At 41.2% G+C, this 27,082-nt stretch overlaps 1 protein-coding gene across 5 annotated transcripts; it reads right to left on the bottom strand.

Moving 5' to 3' along the window:
• Window positions 1-1,979: 1,979 nt before the first annotated feature.
• On the bottom strand, window positions 1,980-27,082 carry NEK3 (NIMA related kinase 3). 5 transcript variants are annotated; one of them, XM_047870732.1, is made up of 17 exons: window positions 27,040-27,082; window positions 24,060-24,232; window positions 21,723-21,816; window positions 21,538-21,635; window positions 19,772-19,855; window positions 19,132-19,199; window positions 18,961-19,047; window positions 16,341-16,395; window positions 13,302-13,502; window positions 12,592-12,664; window positions 9,600-9,649; window positions 6,326-6,425; window positions 5,669-5,809; window positions 5,280-5,414; window positions 2,992-3,118; window positions 2,476-2,556; window positions 1,980-2,366 (listed from the first exon to the last, which is right to left on the bottom strand). In XM_047870732.1, exons 2-17 carry the CDS (start codon window positions 24,174-24,176, stop codon window positions 2,339-2,341), a joined length of 1,539 nt encoding a protein of 512 aa, XP_047726688.1. In that variant the 5' UTR covers window positions 24,177-24,232; window positions 27,040-27,082; the 3' UTR covers window positions 1,980-2,338. The 5 variants fall into 5 exon arrangements, with proteins under 5 accessions (XP_047726688.1, XP_047726680.1, XP_047726670.1 ...); XM_047870724.1 differs by lacking the exon at window positions 27,040-27,082 and adding an exon at window positions 26,170-26,284; XM_047870714.1 differs by lacking the exon at window positions 27,040-27,082 and having other exon boundaries at window positions 24,060-24,517.

The following is a 27,082-nucleotide window of genomic DNA, read 5'->3' as shown; positions in this document are numbered from 1 at the left end:
TTTGTTAAAAGTGTACCTCAAAAGCAAAACTCTGTTGGGGCACCTGGGTGGCTCAGTCGGTTAGTGTCCAGACTTTGGCTCAGGTCATGATCTCATAGTTAATGAGTTCAGGCCCCACACAGGGATGATTGCTATCAGCACAGAGCCCACTTCAGATCCTCTGTCCCCCTCTCTCTTTGCCCCTCCCCTGCTCTCTCCCAAAAATAAAAAAAAATTTTTAAATAATAAAAGCAAACTCTGCAAACCATCTGACTTTTGAAAAGATTTGTCATCTAATCAAGACTCAGTCTCTCAATAACTATACATAATTCCAAGTTCCCTTTGTTTGGTGGTTTGGAAATATTTACACCCTGGGGCAATGCTAAAATTTGAGATGACTAAGAGGTACTGAATACTGTTATTTATGGAAGCTGAGTATCCGGAACTATCCTTAAAGTGACCCCCGCCTACCTTAATTCTTGAAAAGTCTTCAAGAGAGCGGCTAAAAAGGAGCTAACCTAAGTAACTCTGGGAAATGGTGTTTTAACTGGAACTCTAAGGTTAAAAGCACTAGGAACAACACATAAATGCTGTACTCTAGTTGGGAAATTTGCTTCTCACGGGAGCATGGGCTAATTATTTGGAAACTGCTTTACATCTGTATCCTGGGGTTGAGCAGTTAAGTGGATAGTGGATGGTTCGGGCCAGGTTTCTCACTATCAGAGAGAGAAGCTACAGAAGAGCGAGGGGAAAGGCCAGGGTGAACCTTTGGTACTAAATCAGACGCAAGGACATCAGTATGAACTCACCCTTAGCTTAATATACATACAGATGGAGAGATACAGAAAGACTATAGTTGTGTGCGTGTGCATAGGACAGTAAATACAGATGGATTTCCTAGCTCTGTCTGCTGAGAGGGCCTAGGAGCAGTGACACTTCAGTGGCAACAAGCACACCCAGCACCCCGATCCTGGTTTTCAAACCATGACAGGAACCAAGGTTCCTCGGAGACATGGCTGATTCTGAAGTCGGGACAGAGACGCTTCAAGATGAGCCTAGACCGTCTTCTTGTAGTACCAGAAAGTACCAGGAAGTGTTCCCAAAACACAAAAGAATGAGGGCATGTCAAAGGAACATAGAGGTAACCTGAAAAACTCCCAATGGCCAAAGCTGGAACAGTTTAAGCAAAAATACAAATGACTTAGCTCTGGATGACAGCCCCCTTCAGGAGGTACAGCTTAATTTCTCAGCACCTGAGTATGGGCTGGACTTGGTGACTCACTTGGAATGAACAGGACCCAGAAATCGAAAACCAGTAACCTTACAGTTTAACCTTGTAGCAGACATCACCTCCGTCAAGCAATCAAAGCTAACAGCAGCAGTAACAAATCAGGTTGACTAGATGTCTAAGGGTGAATAAAATGTGTGGGGTGAAGGGCTATACCATGGTTTTTGTTCCTGAAAATTAAAAAAAAAAATGGTTTACATCTACAAGATGCATGTATTCCACATTTTCAGGAGATGCTCAGAAACCATCCTGCTGTAGATTCAACTGCTTTCCCATTCTTCACTGGAGCACTGCTCCCCGTACTGCCTCGGGCTTCTGCTGTTGCACACTCGCTCGGGGAGATCCCCTGGGAGAAGCCTCTTTCTTCTATAGTAAAATATGTCACCTCACAACAGCATCCCAGTATGGAATGACAATGGAATGACGGGACCCCAGCACGTGTGTGTCATGCCCCACACATACTGGCATCCCCTTAGTTCCACGGCACACTCTAGTGTCCAATACGTCCCGCCTCTGGCCTGTTTCTTTCTCCTGCCCAGGACTGCCAACTGCAGACAAGATCTGTAGCCCCCTCACCCCGTCCCACAGCTGATCCGCTGACCTGGGTGCCATGAGGGGCCGTATTTAAAGATGGCGGATTGTTGGTGAAGATCACTGAAGATCATGGATCACTACCCAGAAATAAGTCTTACTGGAAAACTGGACGACATCATTATGGTCTAATTAAATTTATTTTGATCCTCAAACCTTTACAAAATGTAAAAAGAGTTGTGCAGCAATTAAACACAAATCATAACAATCACAGAAATAACATTATGGGCCGTTGCCATGGTCTATGTTCAGCATCCCTATGAGGAAGGCATTATTATCCTCGTTTTAGAGTTCTGGACACTGGGGCTCCAAGAGGTTAAATAATCTCCCACAATCACACAAAATGTAAGCAGCGGCATCCCATTTCTGTTCTGAGTGCAAGCCTGAAGCTCAGAGCCATTCTTCCACGCCTTCTCTTTGAGTTCAAAAACTCGAGAGTTACAGATATTTTAAACCTTGTGACACTCATCAGGAACAGTTTTAAATATTCAGTTTCCCCCTCTTCATTCTGTGTCCAAAGAAAAATACACATCCTGTGAGCTGGTACCATCCAAACATTAATTCCTCACTTTAAACATCTACGCGATATTAACGACAGAGCACTTCTTGGGCGTTACCCATCAGACACTCCTGGCCAGCCAGCTCGCTGCTTCAGTTCTGACACCCAGTCAGGGCTGTCGTCGTCCTCCTCAAAATCCCTGTGAAGAAACAATTTGGATACTAAGCCTCCATATTAGGGGCACAGCAAGTATTTTTTTTGATGGCTCAAAACAGAACGCCACCATCACAATATTTACATTTTTGGAAAACGAGCTCCATGAGGCAACCGAATGGAGGGAAAGCATTGTTATCCCTTCCACAGGATTGCTTCTTTCATGTTTCTACAACATTTGCAAATAAAATCCAACATATTAAAAAATAGTAAGTCCAAGCTAAACGATCATAAAATACCGCTCAGTCAGGAATTCTGTAATAATACTGTAAAACACATTACCCATCCCAGACAAAAGATCAAGATATAAATATTCATTTGTGATGTCAAGTAATATAACCAGTTCCTGCTAAACCTGAAATTAAGGTATAATTGACATCATGCGCACCGACTAACACCATCTAGGTATATCCCAACATACGTGTCCTCTGCATCCAATCTAGGCTCCAGTCTCTCTGGGTCCAAAGTGACAGAATCGTGGCCTCCATCCACACTGTCTGATGCTTCTGTTTCTTCAGAGAGGGGGCCCTTCAAGAACTCTTCTGAGCCTTCAAGAGGAATATTAACAGAAATTATGCCAATTTTAACAGCATTTACTTATTTAGTGAACATAGGACTAAAATCCTCCAGAAGACAGCTGGCTAACTGAGGACAATGCCAGGCCCTATATTTCTTCTGTAGCGCCTCCCCACATTACACAGCATGATTTCTGGCACAAAACAGGCCCATGAAGCATCAGTATCACTATTAAATTTACAAGCAGTACTTTCTTCAAAAGAAGAATGCAGAAAAGTACACTTAAAACCTCCAAATATAAGAACCTATATTAAAGTTACCTTTGGATGGTTGTATTACAGTTGTTTTTCCTTTAAGCTCCCCACCCCCAACTTTTTCCAGTGGTGGAGAAGAACATTAGGGAATGGCAACCACAAGCGTCCCTTCAAGAAATTTTTCAGATGGCAATCGCTTTATTTTTTGCTCACGCAACAATAACCTAACACAACAATGTGGGCTAAATCTTTATAAAACCCTTCAAAACAGAGCTATGGCAGAGTTTCTGAACAGTGACCTTCCTGAAACGACAAAACCTTTATCATTGGACCAAAAACAAACTCCAGGACCTACAATCGCTAAAACAAAATTCACAACCGTTAGCCTTCCTGAACACTCCGTCCCGTGTAGCCACCTGCACCCAGGGTTCCTGTGACACAGTGGGGCGGTTCTATCAGGACACATCTCCACAATTCACCTACACTCCTCTAAACCTCTGATGTGAGGGCCACGTTCCCCCCACACTCTTTCAGGGAAGGAACTGTGTTTTATTCTTTCTTCTTCTTTTTTTTTAAAATCTTAACCTAGCATAAGTTAGGCACTCAATAAACACTGACCAAATAAACAAATACAACTAAATCTGTTACAGTAAACACAGTTGAGACTTACCACAGCATTACATGCTTTACTTGGCATAATTTGTCTTAGATCTTAACCTAGCAAGGTGGCTTAATAATTGAATAATCAAACTTATACACACATGTACACACATGTAGACACCCTTAATGCACTGCTTCGGCCTGGATTTCTAAAGAGAGTATTACAAAAGGTGATTTCGTGCAGTTTTAGTGAAAATGTCTGTAGAAACAATAAGAAAATCAAATCCTAATGATTTCTCTTTCTTGAGCTCTATTCAATACGGCAGAATTCAAGCACAGAGCAAAAGAAATCTTGAAGTTCCTCCAAGTTTACTACGATGGAGTCTGAACTAAAGTCAGTAAAGCAGTGGTGTATTCTGCATGGTAAAAACGGACTACCCTCCAAAGTAGTCCCACCCTTGTTAAAACCAACAAACAAGTAAATAAAAAGTAATGAAGGGGCGCCTAGGTGGCTTAGTCCAAGTTTAAGTGTCCGACTTCGGCTCAGATCAGGATCTCATCATGGTTTGTGGGCTGGAGCCCTGCATCGGGCTCTGTGCTGTGTGAGGAGCTTGCTTCAGATTCTCTGCCCCCCTCTCTCTTTGCCCTTCCCCGCTATCACACACTCTCTCTCTCTCTCTCAAAAACAAACATTTAAAAAATAAATAAAAACCAAATAAAAGTAATGAAGCTCCATGGGAAATCTTAATTATAGCTCAAGACTTGCTAAAAAAAAAAACTCAAGAAAACCTAAAAAATACAATGTTCTGAATCATTTCATAACTTTAAAATCAGTTATAACTTCTGGGGCACCTGGGTGGCTGAGCCGGTTAAGCGTCTGCCTTCGGCTCAGGTCACGAACTCCTGGTTCACAGGTTGGAGCCCCAAGTTGGGCTCTGTGCTGACAGCTCAGAGCCTGGAGCCTGCTCTGGATTCTGTGTCTCCCTCTCTCTCTGTTCCTCCCCCACTCACACTCTCTCTCTGTCTCTCTCTCTCTCTCTCTCTCAAAAATAAAGATTAAAAAAATTTTTTTTAATAAAATCATTTACAACTTTAGAATCAAAGTTTCTGGGAGGGGCAAATGGGGAATTATTTAATGGGTACGTAATTTCAGATTCGGAAGATGGGAAAAATTCTAGAGATGGATGGTGGTGATGGCTGCACAACATATATGTATTTAATGCCCCTGAACTGCACACCTAAAAATGGCTTACATGGTAAATTTTAGTTTATGCGTATTTTACCACACTTTAAAAAAAAATCAAAGTGTTTCCACGGTTACGTAATAGACTTGAGTCACCTGGTCTATATATTGTGTATGTTTGAAACGCCAGGCTGAGATCAGCATTCTTGAGGATGTTCATCAAAGTTTCTGGAGTCTCTTTGAGCCACTGCTTACGGGTGCTATTTTCACTGTACTTTATTACAGAACCACCTAGTTGTGAAAAGGTAACTGTTAGTGCCACGTAAAAAAGATGTTCAGCATATATCTTCCAGACCATATTTTAAGCTAATTATATTTTACTCTCTACTAAAATCTATTTCACTTGTCTCCATGAGCACTGCTCTCAGGCATGACACCTAAGATCTTTTACAGAGTGATAATAAAAACAACAAGAACGACGTCTAGCCCATTAAACAACCATTAGAAAATGTTCTCCAATAACACTGTTCGATCGGACTACTGACCTCTATCATCCCCGGCCCCTAAACTGGAGGCAAGGATGCCTGCATTTTCCAAAGCCGTGAGAGCTGTGTCGGGTACATTTTTCTCCCACTGTCGCCTGAGAGGACTTGGTGAACTGGCTTTCTTCGGATGGACTGATTTATCTGATTTCAAAATGTTAAAAAGGACTGCTAAGCATATTATTTATTCATCTATATGCACACATATACTTGAACAACTATACGGAAGTCTTTCTTTTCTCTTTAAACTCACCTCCACTCACAACAATGTTCTTCTAAGTAGAAAAGGGAATGGAAAAAAAAAAAACTCCAAATGAAAAAGTAAAGCTAATCATTAAAGTGAATTTTTAAAAATATTTATATATTATACAATGTACAAAGAATGAAGCCCTGAGAGGTTGTATACTTCTGGACATGGTTTCTATGGTAGATAGTGCAACAAATACTGTTTTTCTAAAGGCTCTTACTGATCAACACTATTCTCTTTTTTTGTGAGTAATAAAATATTCCTGTACCAAGAAATAAATCACTAGATAAGCAAACAAAAATCTGCCAGCCCACTTGCTCACGATACCTACAACCAAGGAAGGTGAAAGTTAGTATTCCTTCCATATTCCCCAGTTCCTCACTTACACAGTGACTCAAATTTGAATAACTTACCTTTCTCTTCATTTACTCTCCTCAGTGCACTTTCAATTGAATTTTTATGAATGCTTTCTAAATCAGTGTCGCTGTACTTTCTACTTTGTTCTTCCCCTTGCTTGAAAAGAGATTAAAAATAAGGATGAAGCAATGCTTGAATTGCTATAAACAAGGTAAAGTATGCAAAGTCAGCTACCTAAATTTTAAATAAAGATTAATGAATTAAAAAAACATTAATAACTATAGAACCCCATATATAACTGTATGTAGAAGCCATATACATCATACATATGTAGGTTAAAAAACACATACATACCTATTTATGTATATTAAAGTCATACACATTACTAATCATTAATATTGATCGCTGCAACTATGAGGAGGATATATAAAATGACAGACGTCTTTGAGAGGCCTTCACAGAAGCAATGAGGAATGAAAATTTTCAATACGGTTTGCTATATTGGGCTTTTCATGCTGGAATATCAAAGTGAGATCTTTTATAAAGTTGCTATATATAGTCAAAATGTTCCCACTTTTCGGGGTGCCTGGGTGGCTCAGTCGGTTGAGCGGCCGACTTCGGCTCAGGTCACGATCTCGCGGTCCGTGAGTTCGAGCCCCGCGTCGGGCTCTGTGCTGACAGCTCAGAGCCTGGAGCCTGTTTCGGATTCTGTGTCTCCCTCTCTCTGACCCTCCCCCGTTCATGCTCTGTCTCTCTCTGCCTCAACAATAAATAAACGTTAAAAAAAAAATTAAAAAAAAATAAAATGTTCCCACTTTTCAGTATTTTTCCAAATCATCTAAGCTTCTGATTTCATGAAGTATAGCAACACACTGTCTAGGTGCCACTAAATCTGCATATATTTGAGAAGGAATACATATCCTGTGCCTCGACAGTTTCCAGCGTATAGGTTCTCAATGATCTGTTGAATAAATAAACAGTAGGCTGTAGCTGGCACACTGTGCCTTATTTCTATACGGTGGTTCTCAAACTTCTCTCCCCATATGGCGAAGGACCCCCAATAGACAAAGAAGTCAGAATCTCGGCTGGGTAGTGGTGATGAGCAGTTTTAAAAGCCTTGAGAGGGGGACGCCTGGGTGGCTCAGTCAGTTAAGCATGGGACTCTTGGTTTTGGCTCAGGTGGTTTACTGAGTTCGAGCCCCACATTGGGCTCTGTGCTGCCAGCATGGAGCCTGCTTGAGATTCTCTCTCTAGCTCACTCTGCCCCTCCCCCCCCTCAATAAATAAATAAACTTAATAAAATATTTAAAAACAAAGCCTTGAGGGGATTCCGATGTTCCATTCCCATTAACAGTCACTGCTCCACAGACAGCAGCCTCCAACACCATTCGTGGCTCCACACCACTCAGCTCTGCCCTCCTGCCATCATATCTTGCCGGCTTACTTTCTGGCTCTTTCTTCAATCTGCGTACATTTTGCCCCCTTTTCATCTTGCGAGAACACATGGATATGTCCACTATAGGTAGGTATTAACATGACAGTGGTGGGGTACCTTGGTGACTCAGTTAGTTAAGCATCTGACTTTGGCTCAGGTCATGATTTCACAGTTTGTGGGTTCGAGCCCCGCATTGGGCTCCACACCAATGTTTGGGATTCTCTCTCTCCCTCTCTCTCTCTGCCCCTCCCCAACTTGTGCGTGCGCTCTCTCTCTCTCTCTCAAAATAAACTCAAAAAAAAATTGAAACAAAACAAAATAAAATAAAACAAAAAACAAAACAAAATACAATAAAATAAAATAGACAGTGGTGGTCACCTACAAGAGGAGTCAGGATTGTCTGCAAGGGGCCCAGAGAAAACTTTTTAGGGGGCTGGGATGTCTAGATCTTGATTGTGGTGGTGGTTATAGGACTGTATAAAATTTCCAAATTCATCAAACTCTATATTAATGGGTAAATTTTATTGTCTATAAATCATGGCTCAATCAAGCTGGGGAAAAAAAATAGATATGCCCACACAAATTAAAAAACAAAGTACAGGGGCAGGATCTATTCCATTTGGCCACATAACGGTGGGATGCTGTTATTTATTTACAGCCAAATCTCCATTCCAAAAATTTACAAGTTTAATTACTAGTACATTCCATAAATAGAAAATTTTGCTGTTAGCGCTAATTTTTTTTCTTTTTGGAATTAAAAGGTTGATTAAAATGTTGAAGAAAGAAAAAAATCATCAGTGTGACACAAGTTACTGAGTTGGGTATGGTAACACTAGGAAGCGGACCCACTGTTCCTATTCAGGACTTGACTGCAGTTTTAGTATCAAAGAGCTCCCAGCCACCCAGGGCAAAACGAGACAAACAGAACCCTGAATGTCAGGCTGAAAAGTGTCAGCTTGCTTTCTCAGATAATGGGGAGGCACTAAAAGTTCCTGAACAGAAAAATGTCAAGATCAAAACAGAGATGTAAGTATTATTTAGCCATAAAAAGGAGAATATTCTGATACAGACTATAACATGGATGAACTTTAAAAACACTATGCTAAGCAAAAGAAGCCAGACACAAAGGACAAATATTGTATGATTCCGCTCCTAGGAAGTATCTAGACCAGCCACATTTATAGAGACAGAAAGTAGAATGGAGGTCACTAGGAGCTGGGGTGGCTGTGCAGAGCGGGGAGGAATGGGGAGTTATTGTACAGTGGGCAGAGTTTCTGTAATGGGGGATGAAAAGGTCCTGGAAACAGAGTGTGCTGCTGGTTGTACAACACTGTGACTGTAATTGATGCTGCTGAATCGCATGCTTAAAAATGGCTAGAATGGTAAAATCCTATGTCATACATGTTTTGCCACAATGAAAAACAAACCACAGCCAGACTAAAACAAAATTTTCATGATGGAAAGCAGAACAAAGTTCTCTTACATCTATATTGAAACCACTTGTCATCAAGAATTCAAATGAAAAAAACGGGTTTGGGGCAGAAGAAAAGAAAGAAAGGAAGGAAGGAAGGAAGGAAGGAAGGAAGGAAGGAAGGAAGAAAGAAAGAAAGAAAGAAAGAAAGAAAGAAAGAGGGAAGGAGGGAGGGAGGGAGGGAGGGAGGAAGGAAGAAAGAAGAAACAAAGAAAAGAGAAAAAGCAAAGGAAATGAACCAGTGATTCATGTCCTAAAGTGGCTCAGCTGGCAGTGCAGGACAACAGCCACCAATTACTTCACGTGCCAAAGGATGAAAAACTACCGGCCAGGACGGACCAGGTCCCAGTCTTATAAACATCTCATGGCACTGGATGGTACCCAGTAGACAGGTGTTTCACAAACGTAATTTTAAAGCACTTACCATTGTGGTTGCCTCATTTTCCAAAGCTATCCTGATTCTGCTGGAGTCTGCTAAAAAAGAAAAGAGAAGGTAGGAAGAGAAAGCATGTACAGGCTCACATTCTTAAGTTCCTAATGTGATTTGCACAAAGCTTGAAAGACAAGTGAAGATAAATGAAGTTTTTAAAGTCAAAGGGCCAAAGCATTAGCCTGAATAGGGATATCAAGATTTAGTCACCTAGTAATTAGAAAAGAGGCTATTTCTGCTGTTTTACTCCTAATGTTAACATCTTAAAGGTAAGGCATCAGTACGCACTTATGCCAGCCCATATAGGCACTAGGAGGTAAAACACTCTGCATACCTGGAAGGTCATTATCATCTTCAGCTCAGGCTAGCTATGCAGTCTGTGCTCTCCCTGCTATTATAGCAGCTGGAATAGGTATCCCTCATAAGAAATGAGCTGCTCCCTTACCTACAATAGCCAAGCTATGTAAAGAGCCCACAAGTGTCCATCAATTGATGAATGGAAAGAAGATTTGGCATACATATACAATGGAATATTACTCAGCCATCAAAAAGAATGAAATCTTGCCATCTGCAATGGCACGAATGGAGCTAGAGAGTATTATGCTAAGCTAAATAAGTCAGTCAGACAGAGACAAATACCATATGATTACATTCATATGTAGAATTTAGGAAACAAAACAGATGAACATATGGGAAGGGAAAAGAAAAAGAGAGAGAGGCAAACCATAAGAGACTCTTAACTGGAACACTTTGGTGGCTCAGTGGGTTAAGCGTCTGACTGTTGATTTCGGCTCAGCTCATGATCTCGCAGTTAGTGAGTACAAGCCCCACATCGGGCTCTGTGCTGACAGTGAGGAGCATCTGACTTCAGCTCAGGTCATGATCTGTGGTTCGTGGGTTCGAGCCCCGCTCAGTCTCTGTGCTGACAGCTCAGAGCCTGGAGCCCGCTTCAGATTCTGTGTCTCCCTCTCTCTCTGCCCCTCCCCTGCTCACGCTCTCTCTCTCTCTCTCAAAAATAAACATTAAAAAAATTTTTAACAACAAAAAAATTCTTTTTAAAAAGAGAGAGACTCTTAACTATAGAGAACAGAGGGTTGATGGAGAGAGGTGGGTGGGGGATGGGCAAAATAGGTGATGGGTATTAAGGCAGGCACTTGTGATGAGCACTGGGTGCTGTATGTAAGTGATGAATCACTAAATTCTACTCCTGAAACAAATATTACACTGTATGTTAACTAACTAGAATTTAAATTAAAATTTGGAGAAAAATAAATTGAGCTGCTTATTCCGTCACAAGGCACTAGCAGCCGTCAGGGAGAACTCTGGCACCAGGTCCCTTCGGTCAGAGTGGCTGATTTTCCCTGGCAGAGCCCTGCCATCCATGTTCCTCATTCATTCAACATTTTAAAAAATTGCTATTGAGCATCTGTGATGACAGGTGCCGAGGATACGACAGTGAGTAAATCAGACCCAGTCCCCGCCCTCACATAGCGTTCACTGTTCTGGTGCCACTGACCCTTGATCGGGTGGAGATGCCACCAGACACACGGTCGGACATGGCAGCACTTCTCCACTGCTTTATTCCTCTTTTTAGAAATTGTAAAACTAGGGGCGCTTGGGTGGCTCAGTCAGTTGAGCGTCCAGCTCTTGATTTTGGCTCAGGTCGTGATCTCAAGGTTCACGTATACGAGCCCCACGTCGGCCTCCCTGATGGCAGTGCAGAGCCTGCTGGGGATTCTCTGTCTCCGTGTCTCTCTGCCCCTCCCCTGCTCACTCTCTCTCTCAAGGTAAGTAAACTTGAAAGAAAGAAAGAAAGAAAGAAAGAAAGAAAGAAAGAAAGAAAGAAAGAAAGAAAGTTGTAAAACTACACTTAGCCAAACTATCTTGAAACTTATCTTAAGACTGTTTTTTATTGTTGTTGCTCAGCATTTTAAAACTATTTGCCACTCCCCTGGGATGCGGACAAAAGCCACAAAATAGTATGTAAAGTACAATTAACACTAAAGCAAACTGCTGAAACAAAGGGCACTGGCCACCCCTGAAGGAATGGAGAAAAGGCTGAATTACAAGACCAAAGGGCTCACATTACATTCTTACAAAAATAACATTTAAAATTTAACTTTCAGAAAACAGCACAGTTTTTGAGTGTTTCTCTTGGAGTATCCAACGCGAAGACAGTGAGAAGCAAACAATGGAGGTTTTACAACATGTCCCTACAGTGACTGGAAGATCTATTTCTATTTCTCTCCTCTCTTATTCCGGTCATAGCTACCATCCGTTGGATCTCATCAGATGGAAGGTCTGAGTCACTGATGATAAATAAAAAGGAACAAAAACAGGGGCACCTGACTGGCTTAGTGGGCACAGCATACAACAAGTCTTGATCTCAGAGTCATAAGTTCGAGCCTCACATTGAGCATGGAGTTTACTTAAAAAAAAATTTTTTTTTTAAATAAAAGGGACAATAATAGCTTTGCAAAAATTAAGAGATGACAATTTCCAAAGAGACAATAAATTACATTTGAGATTTGTTCAGGATTGACTAAACATGTATGGAAATTCTGTGCAGCCATTATGTGCACAGTTCCAACTTCCGAAAAAGGCTGTTTTTAAAATTTTGGTTACCAGATGATTCTTTGGAAACTTGGGGATAATTTCCTAGAAGATTAACATTGTATTTTCATGGTTGTATTCCTAGGCTAGCCCACAGAAGCCTTCTACCTGACCAAAGTAAACTTGGTACTAATAATGAAACAGAGAACAATCTTCACATCCCTAAAATCTCCAAACTAGGCTTTCTGATTCCTAGCAAACTAAATATATAACAGTCAGTACAGAATTACATCAGAAATACAATAAGAAAAATTTGACTTTTAGGAGTATGTCTGAAATTGTCTCCAGTAACTTGAAAATCATATTTTTATTTTTTGTTATACTACATTTTAAAAGAACACCGAGCAAAAAATAAGCTGTCCAAAATTCTTACTTTTTTTTCTTGGTGTACTATGCTTGGAATTTTTGGTTTCTTCTAATACCTGTTCACCATATTCCGTGATGATCTGAAAATTTAAAGCAGAGAATTTAAAGATGTGGAATATGCTTTTCTATAGACATTGCCATAATGGCATTTAATTATCAACATTCTTCCCCACAATCATATTTACAGTTGAAAAGTAAAAATACTGGGGTGCCTGGGTGGCTCAGTCATTTTGAGCATCTGACTTTGGCTGAGGTCATGATCTCACGGTTCGTGAGTTTGAGCCCCGCATCGGGCTCTGCTGACAGCTCAGAGCCTGGAGCCTGCTTCAGATTCTGTGTCTCTCTCTGCCCTCCCCCACTCACTCTGTCTCTCTTTCTCTATGTCAAAAATAAATAAACATTAAAAAAACTTTTCTAATTAAAAAAAGGGAAGTAAAAATGCCATTTAGAAAATACATATCATTTAGGCACACAAGTAGATGTTTCTATAGGTCTAGAAAAATATCTGAAAGCTTACACAGACAGATTCTGTGATTATTCTCAGGGAATAGCATTGCGGAAGGGAGAGAAGAAAGGAAAGGAAGTGTGTATTTTTTTAATACAGTTCTGCATTATTTGCATCTTTAGAAGCATGTACAACACGTCAGTGTTTAAAAGATAACGAATCATTTTACCACACTCGAAAACTGCTCACAGCGGATCCAACACGTATCATACCTCTGGGGGTAAGCACTGGCGGACCAGTCGAGCCAAGGAACTTCTAGAGAGAAGTGTTGTAGCAGAAGGGCGATGTGAGGGGTTCCTCTTAAACATCTGCTTGATCAGATGCTGCAGCTCACAGGAGTACTGAGATGGCAGTGGCCTCAGGGACCCCTGACATATTTTGAGAATAAGACTTTTCCAGCTATTTGCCTGAAACTAAAAGGTAAAACCGAACGATAAGAGCAGATACGAGGGAAGAGGAGAAGTAAGAAATTACCAGCTCAACTGAATTCTCATGAATCATTTTAATTTTATAAATGTATCTGCTGCCTGGTCATTTTTCTTCCTGGGGGAGGGGGTTCCTTAAGGTACTATTCGAAATCTTACGTTGGGTTCAGAAGAAAGGTAAGCATAAATAGTGCAAAACTTCCCCACCTAGAGAAAGTCTTAGCATCAGTGCCAGCTTTGGGTACGCTCTCACTCATAATCAATGTGTTTGCAGATACACATTTTGAACATATTTTAAAAATCAAATACATGTAGCTTTTTAAGAACTCAACGGTACTCACAGCCTTAGTATAAGTGTAACATCCCTTTGAACCTCAAAATCTCCCAGGCCTGTCCCCCTGTGATGCATACTCCAGACTTTTCCAGCTTTAGACCTCTACTGCCAAATCTCTTTTACCTTTCATGTCATCAAAGTAGCTATTAAAATTTGATAAGCAATAGAATGGGATACAAAATGACATGCCAGAATAACATTAAAAAAATCTCTACTGCATAATAGACACTGGAATGAAGATTCGATGTTGGTTAGCCCCGGTAATACTCAAGTAAGAACATGTTGGCCTTCTGCCTTGGAAGGGCGCTACCCTATGGATGAAATATACAGGTGAAGATACGAAAAAGGAAAAAAATCAACATATTACAAGAGAAAAATTCAGATAGTGAAACATAAGCGTGAATCTGCCTTGGAACCATTACGCCAGGTTTCTGCATTTCCTAAAGGTTGGAGAACTACTTTTGCCTCAAAGCAGATGAGAGAACAGACGGTGTGCCGAACATCGAGGCCCTACACTCCTGAATTCTTATTCTTGCTAGAAAAAAATACGAACAGGTATATGAAAGTCTACAAAAAAAAAAAAAAACAAGGCAAAATCAGGGGAATAAAGAATATAATCCTAAATAAGATACTGGAATTTTAAAAATTATTTGTATACAACAGTGGTTTTCCACTTGAGCTACACATTAGAATTAACTGTTTTAGAACCACTACCATCCAAGACACAATCAGGGATTTTAATTCAATTAGTCTGGCATAGGCCCAGACATCACCATTTTTTAAGGTTTCCCAAATTGTTCTAATCATGCAGCTGGCGTTATAAACCACACATATTCAAGGAAGACAGCCTCTTAACCTCATGTGCCTTCACTGTGAGTTCCTCTCACCTAATGGTGGTGAAGGCTTTTTCTCCTTCATTCACTCTCATATGTTCTCAAGCACGTCTGTAAAGATGCTTGGTAGAGGGGGATGGGGATGGGTGAAATAGGTGAAGGGGATTAAGAGGCACAGACTTCCAAGTATGAAATAAATAAGTCACAGGGATGAAGAGTACAGCATGGGGCATATAGTCGATAATATTGTAATAACTTTGTGTGATGACAGAGGGTAACTACACTTACGGTGAGCATTTTCCATTGTATAGAACAGTTGAATCACTATGTTGTACACCTGAAACTAATATAAGACTCTATGTCAACCATATTTCAATTAAAATTTTAAAAATTAAAAATCAAAAAAAATGCTTGGTTAGAGCCACGTTTCAATCTGTGCCCCAAGAACAGAATTTATTACTACGCAAGGCTAAGACCTAACAGGGACTGGTATTGTTAGTTCTGTGTTAATAAATAAGTGCTCAATAAGCAGGGCAAGTCATTTAACCTCTTCTTTGCTACATTATTTCTTAAAATATCTTGAAAAAATAAATATAAAAATAATTTTTTCCACAATAGCCAAAAGGTGAAAATAACCCAAATGTCCAACAACAGATAAATGGATAAACAAAACGTCGTACAAACACACAATGAAATATTCAGTCACAGAAAGGTATGAAATTCTGACCCCAAAGGAAAAGTACTGTGTAATACCACTTACATGAAATATCTGGAATATGCAAATTCACAGAGACAAAAAGTGGATTAAAGGTCACCAGGGGCTGGCGGGGAGGGACAGGGATGAGAAGTTATCCTTTAATGGGTACGGAGTTTCCTGTCTGGAGCCATGGAAAAGTTCTGCAGATAGGTAGTAGTAATGACGGCACAATATTGTGAAGTAATCGGTGCCACTTAAAATGGTTAACATGGTAAATTTTATGTTACATATATTTTACCAACATAAAAAAAATTGAGAATAGCGGAAAAAGGGAAGAAGAGAAGGAGGGAAGGAAGGAAAGAAGGCAGTCAAGCAGGCAAGCCAAATATACAACTACAAAAACTAAATCTTGGAAATTTCCTGTTAGTATATGCTACAAAAGGGGCTCAAGGCAAAGGTGATACCAATGGAATGAAAACTTGTGTATGAATTCATCCGCGAGAAGCTGGAGGAGGGTCAGTAATGTATCCTCCAGACTGACAAGGTACTTTAGTACTGAAAAACGAAGCAAGTCACTCGGTACCATTTACACCGAGTTTTATGCAGGGTAACTTACAGACGGGGGCGATGGGCGGGCGGGTGAGGCAGGAGGCAGAGCCAGGCACCACACAACTATTCTCTGTCCCCATTCTTCACCCCTTCTCCCCAGCTATGCTGACCTTAACCCCAAGCTTTTATGGAGTGAGGGGCATGGTGGTGAGGCCACAAGGCAGTTATCTAAAGTGGTGCCAGCTGTGAGCCAGAGGGAAGAACAAGACGGAAGGCCAAAGATGGAGTCTATGCGGTCAGCACTCCTACATTAACTCAGGAAAGCCAACTGCCAAGTGGAATCTGGTACATTCCTGAGGACATAGCCAGACATGACAAGAGGCTGCCTTTTCCATTTTGCACACCATACTTACTGGATGCTTAAGGGTACAGAGTTCATACAGAATGCATCCCAAGGACCAGATGTCACTGGAAGCATAAAGAAGCAACGTAATGACAAATGGGTTATGAGTGAATATGTGAAATATAAAAAAAAAGAAAAATGAAATATTACCTTTAATAAGAATAGGTGTCATAAGTAATTCCTAGCTATTAAAATAAAACATAGGGGCGCCTGGGTGGCGCAGTCGGTTAAGCGTCCGACTTCAGCCAGGTCACGATCTCGCGGTCCGGGAGTTCGAGCCCCGCGTCAGGCTCTGGGCTGATGGCTCAGAGCCTGGAGCCTGTTTCCGATTCTGTGTCTCCCTCTCTCTCTGTCCCTCCCCCGTTCATGCTCTGTCTCTCTCTGTCCCAAAAATAAATAAACGTTGAAAAAAAAAAAATTAAAATAAATAAATAAATAAATAAATAAAATAAAATAAAACATATGATAAAATAATAAAAAAATAAAATAAACTATATGGTAAGTTTGGTCTCACACTTAGATATTTACTAACAGGAATGTTCACAATACAACTCTCTGTTCCCCAGCCCCTACCCTCCCAAATCAGGGTGGTTCCGGTATGATTTCAGCAGCATGTGATACAAGAGGGTGTATCTGTGGACTCAGACTAGCATAGTTGGAAGGACTTTAGAAGTCATGCAGTGCAGCTCCCGCTCAGACCTGTGTACAGCCCCAGGCCCTGATGAACAGCGCTCAACCTCGGGTGGGGCCCACGCCCCTGCTGGCTGGCTCTGTGGGCTGGCCGTCTTCCTTATCAGAAGCTAAAATGTGTCTCTTGGGAACCCTCACCACCCCGTGTTAGCTCCACATACCTAAACAAAGAGAATAAGCCTACTCATCCCTCCACAAAACAGTTCTTCAAAAATCAGAAAACTGACTTCTCTAGTTGGCTCCACACGCTCACCCTTCTGCATACGAAGCATCCCCTTTTCCTCCATCGCTCTCACCGCCTGGTTGCCATGCCCCAGACTTTTTCTATGTGATGTTCTTTGCATTTTAACTAATGGCTTTAAGCAACCGTTTCCCCCAACTTTTTATTTTTTTTTAATTTCAAACCTACAGAAAAGTAAATGCCCGCATGCTCTTTCTTAGACTCCCCAATGTTAACATTTGCCACGTTTGCAGGCTATTACCCTCTTCCATATAAATCTGAACCTCTTATAAAAAAGACTGCAGACAGCAAAGCCTTTACCCCTAAACGTGTCGGCATGTATCTCCTAAGAACAAGGAACACTCTCCCTCATAAACATAAAACCATGATCATGTCCAAGAAATGTAACCTTAATTCAGTACTATTATTGAATATTTGTCCAAACTCCAATTTCCCCAATTGTCCCCATAAGTTCCTGGACAGCTGTTCTATTCCCAATTCACTCAATTTTACTCTTTTTTAAAAAAATTTTTTTTTCAACGTTTATTTATTTTTGGGACAGAGAGAGACAGAGCATGAACGGGGGAGGGGCAGAGAGAGAGGGAGACACAGAATCGGAAACAGGCTCCAGGCTCTGAGCCATCAGCCCAGAGCCCGACGCGGGGCTCGAACTCACGGACCGCGAGATCGTGACCTGGCTGAAGTCGGACGCTCAACCGACTGCGCCACACAGGCGCCCCGTCCACTCAATTTTACTCTTAAAGGAACCTATTCAGTATGGATTATCATGCCTTTCTAGAAATCAACTCGACAAAAGGTAACAAGAGCCTTGAGGTGTTTCTACTTCTAGGAATTCATGCCAGGAATGTGTAGAAAATAATGACCTATATTTAGGCACAACAGGTATATTAATTACAATACTGTTTGTGATGCTGAAAATTGGAAATTTATCATTAGATCAACAACACTATTTATGAAGAGTTTAAATGCATAGTGAAATGAATATGATATAATGTAAAGTAAAAAAAAAGCAGGAAGCCAAGATGCAAATAGAGTACATAAACTAGGTTTGGGGGGGAAGTGAATGGATGGAAAAAACACCAAAATGTTATTAATAGCAGGGAAAAAGTGACAGTCATATCCTTTCTTATATATCTCTCTATTGCCAAAATTCTCCCTGCTCATCCACTCCATCAATGGACACGTATTACTTGTATTCAGAAAAATATTATTTTTTAAACCATAAGGCCTTAATATTCTCTCCTTATATTTAATTAACCTATCGGTTACGTGCTCATTATCCAGTCCTGTAATGTTAACTCATTGACATAACCCAGCGGTCCCCGAATTCTGCTGCACATTGGAATCATTTGGGGATCCTGGAAATTACCGATGCCTGCTTCCCACCCCCAGACATTCTGATGTAAAGGGCAGAGCTGTAACCTGTGCCTTGGGATTTTCAAAAGTGGGAGCGGCAGAGTGTGAGAAGCAGTGTCATCATTCACACTGTCCCTAGACATGACTAGCCTTTCCTTCAGCATTTACCTTTGGCTCCTTTCAGCTCTGATTAAAACAGTTGGGAAACTGTGACTTTCATTTAGAAGCCTGGGCATTCTACATTGCTTTCAAATATGTAATTTTAAAGATCAAACTTCACTTGAAGGCTGCAGTGCCTGTCGCCAAGTGGTCATGCTTGCATCGAATTAAATACATTACTTACCTTTTATTGTTATAAGGCATGTTTTCCCAAATTTCTGGGGGCACATAATAAGGTGTTCCCACATATGTACAAGCAAACGCCATAGGACTGAAACCATAAAAAGGCAAAGAATGATTATAGAGCATTCCTGAAGAATGGAGGTTTTGATTGCTACAGAACAGAAGTACATACCTGGAGAGAAGACGGGCAGATCCAAAATCTCCCAGTTTTACTCTTCCATTTTGGGTGAGGAAGATATTCTGCGTTAAAAAAGAAGACCTCAGATTATGTCTTCCATCATTCACACATAAGGCAGAGATTTCCGGAGAAGCTGTCTTTCAAAGCCCACTGATGACAGAGATTAAGGGGAGAGATGCTGACAGCTGAGTCCCTGAGTGGAACACAAGAGGACAAGATACCCTCTTGACAGCTACATATTCCCCTGCTTTGAAATTCAGGATCCCTGCTTAGAAATCAAACAAGTGAGCTTAAGATTGTATCAGCAGAGCCTGATGGACCGCCTGGGAGCCTGTGTCAGCATGATGCCTCCATGTGGCTGGTTTAGGTCTTGACCATTTTCCATCAGAGATCATATGGTCACAGTAAGCAGTCACAAAGAGAGTATGGATCATATTAACATATACTACTAAAGAGATTTAATGATCTTTTTCAGGTAGTACCTTATCTGGCTTGTATAAATATTAGGATGACAAATATTTCTAAGCTAAATAAAAATGTCCCAGAAGGAAACAGAATAACACAGAAAGAAGACTGAGTGGAACAGTTTTTGTTTCTGTTTTTGCTTTTAGGCCCCACAAGGTATTCCACTTACCTTGGACTTGATATCTCTGTGTAACACGCGTTTCTTGTGAATGTGATTTACTCCAAGGCACATTTGTGTAAACCAATTAAGTATCTGGAAGGAAAAAGGAGGCAATAATTGCAGGAATGCAATAACTGGTTCATGTTAACCCCAAATCCCAAAGAATCGTCTCTAGGCCTTAGTTCACCTGGGTTTTCCATAATGTAAATACAGAACTCCTAAAAATTACATAGTTCAACTAAGATCCAATGTTGCCTGGAGAAATTCAGAAAAACCGTGAAGCCCATGTTTCATCATCTTATGTATGATCTAAATAACAACTTAGTTCAATAAAACTCTCGCTATGGTTTTCTTGAATTCAACCAAATAAAAGTATTTCTTAAATATGTATATAAAGATAGTTCATCACTAAGGAATAAATATACTACTCCTTTTTGTAATCATTATGTCAGATTTTCATTTACTTTGTCAGAATGCTCATATGTTAACATTAAAGGATTTCATTCTATTGTCAACAATCCTGTGAGGTCAGCATTTTCTGCTCATAAATCCCTAGTCAATAGTACTCAGAATCTCCAGGTGCCTAGGAAGCCTATGTTTAAATGTCAAACTGATTTCTTTTTTTTTCTTTTTTTAATTTTTAAAAAATAAAATGTTTTTTAAATGTTTATTTTTGAGAGAGAGACAGTGTGAGACTGGGGGGAAGGGCAGAGAGACAGAAGGAGACACAGAATCCAAAGCAGGCTCCAGGCTCTGAGCTGTCAGCACAGAGCCTGACATGGGGCTCAAACTCACCAGCTGTGAGATCATGACCTGAGCGGAAGTCAGATGCTTAACCGACTGAGCCACCAAGGCGCCCCGATTTTTTTTCTTTTTTGCTATGGAGATTCATTCCTTTGAAGTCAAGGCTGACTTCCTTCTCTGGAACCCATATTTTTAATACCACAACTTCTAAATGAAAAATATTTATACCAATATACTTTCATAACATGCATTGTTCCCTAAATCAAACTAAATCTCATTAAGGTTGTTTATTTAAATATTTTCCTTCGTCAATTCATTTCAATAGTATTTAATACACAAGTTTTCATTAAAAAGGCAGGAAGTACTAGACTTAAAGGAATGTGCTAATCTGTAAAAGGAAAAAGAGTGAGAATACATACTCTCAAGAAAAAGGAATTTACGCTTCATTCTTTGGATGATCCTGTAATGCAAAATAAATCCATCCACCTTCTGAAATTTCAATATAACACAATTGTGAATTTTAAATATATAGGGCAATATATGAATCAGACAATTTTGAAATTCTTCTAAACACATAAGTTTTATTCCTTGATATTTTATAAACAAGGGTGCCTGGGGAGCTCAGTCTGTTGAGCATCCAACTCTTGATTTCAGCTCAGGTCTTGATTTCGGTTGTGGCTTCAAGCCCTGTGTTGGCCTCTGCGAGGAGTGTGGAGCCTGCCAAAGATTCTCTCTCTCTTTCTCTGCCCCTCCCTTGCTTGCACTCTCCCTCTTTAAAATTAAAAAAAAAAATTTTAATGTTGATATTTTATCAACATATCTATTTAACTTCCTAAAGATATCTCAGGCAGCCAGATCTTGAACACAAAGCTGTAGCACTGATATTGGAAATGAGTTGTTTCTAACAAGTGTGAATCTAACAAGTGTATCAGGTAATCACAGGTACAATGCCTTTATTTGAACTTCTACAAATTTTACAAGGAAAGTTTGCTTCCAAACCTTGAGAGAAACTATATAAGTCAGTCTCTTACCATATCTTCAGGAAACAACTTTCCTTTCTGATGCTTAATCTTTTGCATGAGGTCCCCTCCGTCACAATACTCCATCACAATATACAGGTGTCCCTCAGCTAAAACAAAAAGAAGACTCTTTAGGAAAGCCTGGTGGCCACAAATCAAATTCTACATTGCATGTATTTGGGGGAATTCATATTTACCTTCAAATGATTCTTTAAAGGCAACAATATTGGGGTGTTTCATTTTGGCTAACAGAACAGCCTCCTTCCTAGAATTCCGTGTACCAGAGAAAGACTAGAAAAAGATTTCAAACAGCATAAATGTAATACTTCATGTTAAAATAGATAGCTTTACAACAATACAGTATACAGTTGACCTCTGAACCACACGGGGGTCAGGGGCAATGGCCCCCGTGCAATTGAAAATCCACATGTGATATGTGACTCCCCAAAAATGTAGCTACTAATAGCCTTGCCAATAACATGCACAGTTATCACACGTTGTATGTTTTATGTATTATATACTGTATTCTTACAATAAAGCTAGAGAAAAGAAAATGTTATTAAGAAAATCACAAGGGAGAAAAAATACATTTATACTACTATACTGCGTTTATCAAAAAAATACTCATATAAGTGGACCCATGCAGTTCAAACCTGTGTTGTTCAAGGGTCAGGTGTGCTTTGTATACTTCAATGCTAGATGCAGTTTTAAAGCACTGCCCTTTGACCCAACTTATATTTATCAAACTCTTAAGAGAAAATGTGGTGATTTTTTTAATTATGGCTGTATTATGCTTAAGCTGACCCCTTATATCCTTACAAGCATAGAATATAAACCAGTTTTAATACAGTCTAAGAGGGGTGCTTGGGTGGCTCCGTCGGTTAAGGGTCTGACTTCTGCTCAGGTCATGACCTCACAGTTGATGGGTTCAAGTCCTCCTAGGGCTCTATGCTGACGGCACAGAGCCTGGGGCCTGCTTCGGATTCTGTGTCTCCCACTCTCTCTGCCCCTCCCCAACTTGCCCTCGTTCTGTCTCTCTCTCTCTGTCAAAAATAAATAAAAACATGAGAGACATGTGGGGGAGGGGCAGAGAGAGGGAGACACAGAATCCGAAGCAGGCTCCAGGCTCTAAGCTGGCAGCACAGAGCCCAACGTGGGGCTTGAACCCACAAACTGTGAGATCATGACCTGAGCCAAAGTCGGACGCTCAACTGACTGAACCACCCAGGTGCCCCTAAAACATTTTTTTTAACATGAGCCTGAGCATAAATTTTTGGGGGAGCCAAGATGACATTAACAATAGTTATCCTTAAAGAAAACATGGGGCTGTCATGTTTTACTGTCTGCATTACGTTTCCAGACCACTGGCCCAGATGAAAAAGGAGACTGATGCGTTACTGTGGCAAGGATGGAAGGAGATGATTTACAAAAGAAGCTTCCAAAGCTGTTTGTCCCCTCACTTATTCTCCGAGGACGAAATCCTGAATGACTTATCTTTCAATTAAGAAACTGCCATTGACTACATACTAGCATAAGGGTTCTCAGAGCAGCACCGCCACCATCTGGGAACTCCTTAAAAATGCAAATTCACAGGCCCACCTGGACCTACTCAACCAGAAGGGGGGGCAGCCATCTGTGTTTTCACCTCCAGATGACTCTGAAGCCCAGCTGAGAATCACTAAACGAGGTCAAGAATGCAGTGGGGAAATACAATTCTGAGAATTTTATTAAAATGTATTTTTAAAAACTTGATCAAGACATTATCAAGCTGCCTCCATGGCACATTCTTTTCTATGACACATTGTTTCTCTGACAACTATGATAAACACTGATAAGTCAGCACCTTCCTCATCTTACAAGGAAATAAAACCCAAAACTGAGCCACAGAATACGTTCCCTGAGACCAAAGGTTGGCACTTTAGGTTTTTGCTCTTCATGGCATTTTTATGCTCCATTTTCATTAATATGACACCTGAGCTGCTGTTGGCAAAGATTCTTACCCTCTTAGGTACGCAAAATTGGAAATTATTACAAATTATTCCTTGAGATAAAAGCAACAGCAATCGCCTCCTGGACTATTTTTCTCCCTTATTGTTAATTACAATATCCAAAAATTCATATAAAATATATCAAGACATGCTGGCTCAGTCAAAAGAGCATCTGACGCTTGATCTTGGGGTCATGAGTTTGAGCCCCACGTTGGGTGTAGACATTTAACAAGTTGTATTAAGTAAATGCAACTTAAAAAAATATATATACGTATATATAGGGTATATATCATATATATATGATATATGCATATATATGTATATATAGGGTATATATCATATATATATGATATATATATACATATATGATATATACCGCATATATACATGCATATATACAGATATATCAAGACCTTGTAAAGCTAACGAATAAACTCATTACATCTTTTGCTCACAAAAGCAATTCCATGTTAAATCTCAAGAACTTATTTCCCTGGCCAAATTGCATGCACACTTTCGACATGAGCTAATTGCTTCAGGAGGTACCTTGGGAAGCCTTATTTCCTTCATGGCAAACGTCTGATTACTGTTCTCTTGCTGAACCAAAAGGGCTCTGCCGAAGGAGCCCTCTCCAATTACTCTTAGGACCAAGTAGCCATCCATGCTGGGGCACCCCACAGCCCTCCTCCACTCGCACAGTCACCACAGTCTCTCCCAACCTGTATTCAAAAACAGAAATTTTGACAACTAAATGTATTTTCAGAAGGCAGAATCAATTCAAAGTAGCTCTAATCACCCTAATAGGACGACAGCAATTTATTCCTTGTCTACCATTGAACAGGTAGACACTGAACACTCACGCCAGCTTTTATAATCCCGAATAAAAACCCCATTTACAGGGGCACCTGGGTGGCTCAGGCAGCTAAGCAAGTTGATTTCGGTTCCAGTCATGATCTCACAGCTCCTGAGTTCGAGCCCTGCATGGAGCCCCACACTGGGCTCCACACCGACAGCATGCTTGGGATTCTCTCTCTCCCTCTCTCTCTGTTCCTCCTTCAATCATGCTTGCTCTCTCTAAATAAATAAACTTTAAAAATACATTTACAGAACTGTACTGCATTTATCAAAACATCCATACATAAGTGAACTTGAGCAGTTCAAACTCGTGTTGTTCAAGGGTCAAGTGTGGTTTGCATACTTCCGTGCTAGATGCAGTTTTACAGCACTGCACTTTGGTCTCTCATGGTCCCTGCCATCGCACGTGCCCCAAAGCAGAGACCTCCGACCTCAACAAATGCAGGGTGGTGAGTCTCACAGAGTTACGCTGGCACACGGCAGAAATATCCAGAGGAGTTAGGAAAATGGTATTTAACTGAAGTCTGAAGGACGAATGGAAGTTGGCCAGGAAAAGAGAGAAGAGTGATGTAGGCAGAGGGGCTGGCATATGTTAAGAGCAAAAGAGACTCTGTTCAGTTCAAGGAAGTGAAAGAACTGTAACAGGCTGCTGAGGCAGACAGGGCCTTGTATGAAAGCTACTGTATGTCAAGCTCAGGTAGCTGGATTTTCTCTTTGGGGTAATGAATGTGCTGTCTCTGAAGGATTTTAATCAAGAGAGCATATTAGAAAACTCACTCACTCTGGCTGCAGAGCGAATGGATCACAGAGGGGAGGGGGCCTGAGGGCTGGAGTGGGACTCCAACAATAAAAAAGGCAAAAAAATGATGATGGAGTAGAAGAGGGTGGTGGCAATGGCGATGAAGAAACAAGAAGGAAGTATGTAGAAAGAATTGGCAAGGGTTTTAGCAATACATTTATGGGGAACAAGCTGGGAGAAGGGGACAAGGTAGACTCCCAGGTTTCTGGTATAAAGTGGGTGAATGACATCATTCCCTGAAAGAAAGGAAAACCACAATGGTGGTGGTGGTGGTGTGTGTACGTGTGTGTGTGTGTGTGTGTGTGTGTGTGTGTGTGTGTGTGTGTGTTTCTGGCAGTGAGAGTGTGGCAGGGGCAGGGAAAGGCATGGTGAAGGGAGACATGTTCATTTTAGGACATGTTGAGTTGGAGATGCCTGGGATTAAGAAAGATAAGTAGTGGGGCAGCTGGGTGGCTCAGTCAGTTAAGCCTCTGATTTAGGTCATGATCTCTCGGCTGGTGAGTTCGAGCCCCGAGTGGGGCTCTGTGTTGAGCTGTCAGCCTGTTTCGGATTCTGTGTTTCCCTCCCTCTATGCCCCTCCCTCTCTCTCTGCCCCTCCCTCGATCGCTCCGTCTCTCTCTCTCAAAATTAAAGAAACATTAAAAAAAGAAGAAGAAGAGATACGTAGAGCTTTTGAACTTCAGTGTCCCTTTCTGTTATTTCTAGGATGAAGCAGCTAGCTGGATGGATCACAGGTAAAGGAGAAAGAATACAAAGTTCCTAACACTCTGCCTGGTACAGAGGAGACCCTGGATAAATGGCAGCTGTTATTATTATTATTACAATTTTAGAAAGATGATGCAATTTTTTTCACTGTAGGAAAAAAAAACTCACTAGAATGAATTACCTTAGCTTTTAGAAAGCTTACTTGTAGTTTTGTTTTTGTTTTAAAATCACACCACAAAGAATTATGAGGCACGGAGAGCACCGTAGGTAAAGCAAAACTCACAAACCAAAACCTACATAGTACAGGGACCTGTAAAATGCCATTTGTTTTCATGCGTGTCATAGAAGGGCCAGGAAACTCTAGAAATTTCTGTATTGACCAACTTAGATGCATTGTGTTCAAAACCAATTCTTTTCAGCAACAGTCAGGTTTTCAGTATATTCAGGGATCTGAAAGAAAAGAAGTTCTTTGCCATATTCTATTGACTCTTGGTACTACCCGATTTAACAAGGAGGCCAAGTTTTCCCATGTTCCTATTCTTTTATTCTTCAGGGTCTTTATTTTATGTAATAGACAGTAACCGATGAGGAAGGGCAACCACTGATTTTTCTTAACTGAAAACCAGCATTTATTTGGTCCTTTCTGCCCATATTTGCCCATTACTCAATATTAACACCCATATTTCGGTAAAAGACCTGTGTATACTCTGAGCGTCACAAAGTCCCTTTGCATGCCTCTCCCAATCAAAAACTAGTAAAAGTGATTTGCAAATGGCCAGAAATGGGAGCACGGGTGCAAAACCTTGGCGTTCAAGTTTAGAAGGGGTCGCGTGCGGTGACCGCACCATGCGGGAGGCCAGCCGCGCCCAAATCCTTCCTCCGGGAGAATCCGCGCCACCTCGCAGTCCTCCACCTGCACCTGCGGTGCACCTGCGCGGCGCCGGGCGCCCAAAGGACCCAAGGCTGCGAGGGAGAGGGGGGAGGGGACCTGCGGGCGAGCGGCCCAGGCCCGGGGCGGAGCGGGGGTGTGGATCCTCGAGCGCCGAGAGCCGGTCTCCCGCTCGCACCCGCCGCGCAAGGGCATCGCCCGCTCCAGGGGCCCCAGGCCGCCACTGCGGTCGCGCTCATTCTTCCAGAGTCTCCGTGCCTGGCGGCGGCACCGCTTACCAGCTTCCCCGGCGACCCGAGCCGGCTTCTGCGTCCGCGCGTT

The sequence above is a fragment of the Prionailurus viverrinus genome, chromosome A1, assembly GCF_022837055.1.
Source record: "Prionailurus viverrinus isolate Anna chromosome A1, UM_Priviv_1.0, whole genome shotgun sequence".
NCBI classification, from domain to species: Eukaryota; Metazoa; Chordata; class Mammalia; order Carnivora; family Felidae; genus Prionailurus; species Prionailurus viverrinus.
The sequence above is the reverse complement of the archived record's forward strand: the minus strand, read 5'-3'. Positions and strand labels throughout refer to the sequence as shown.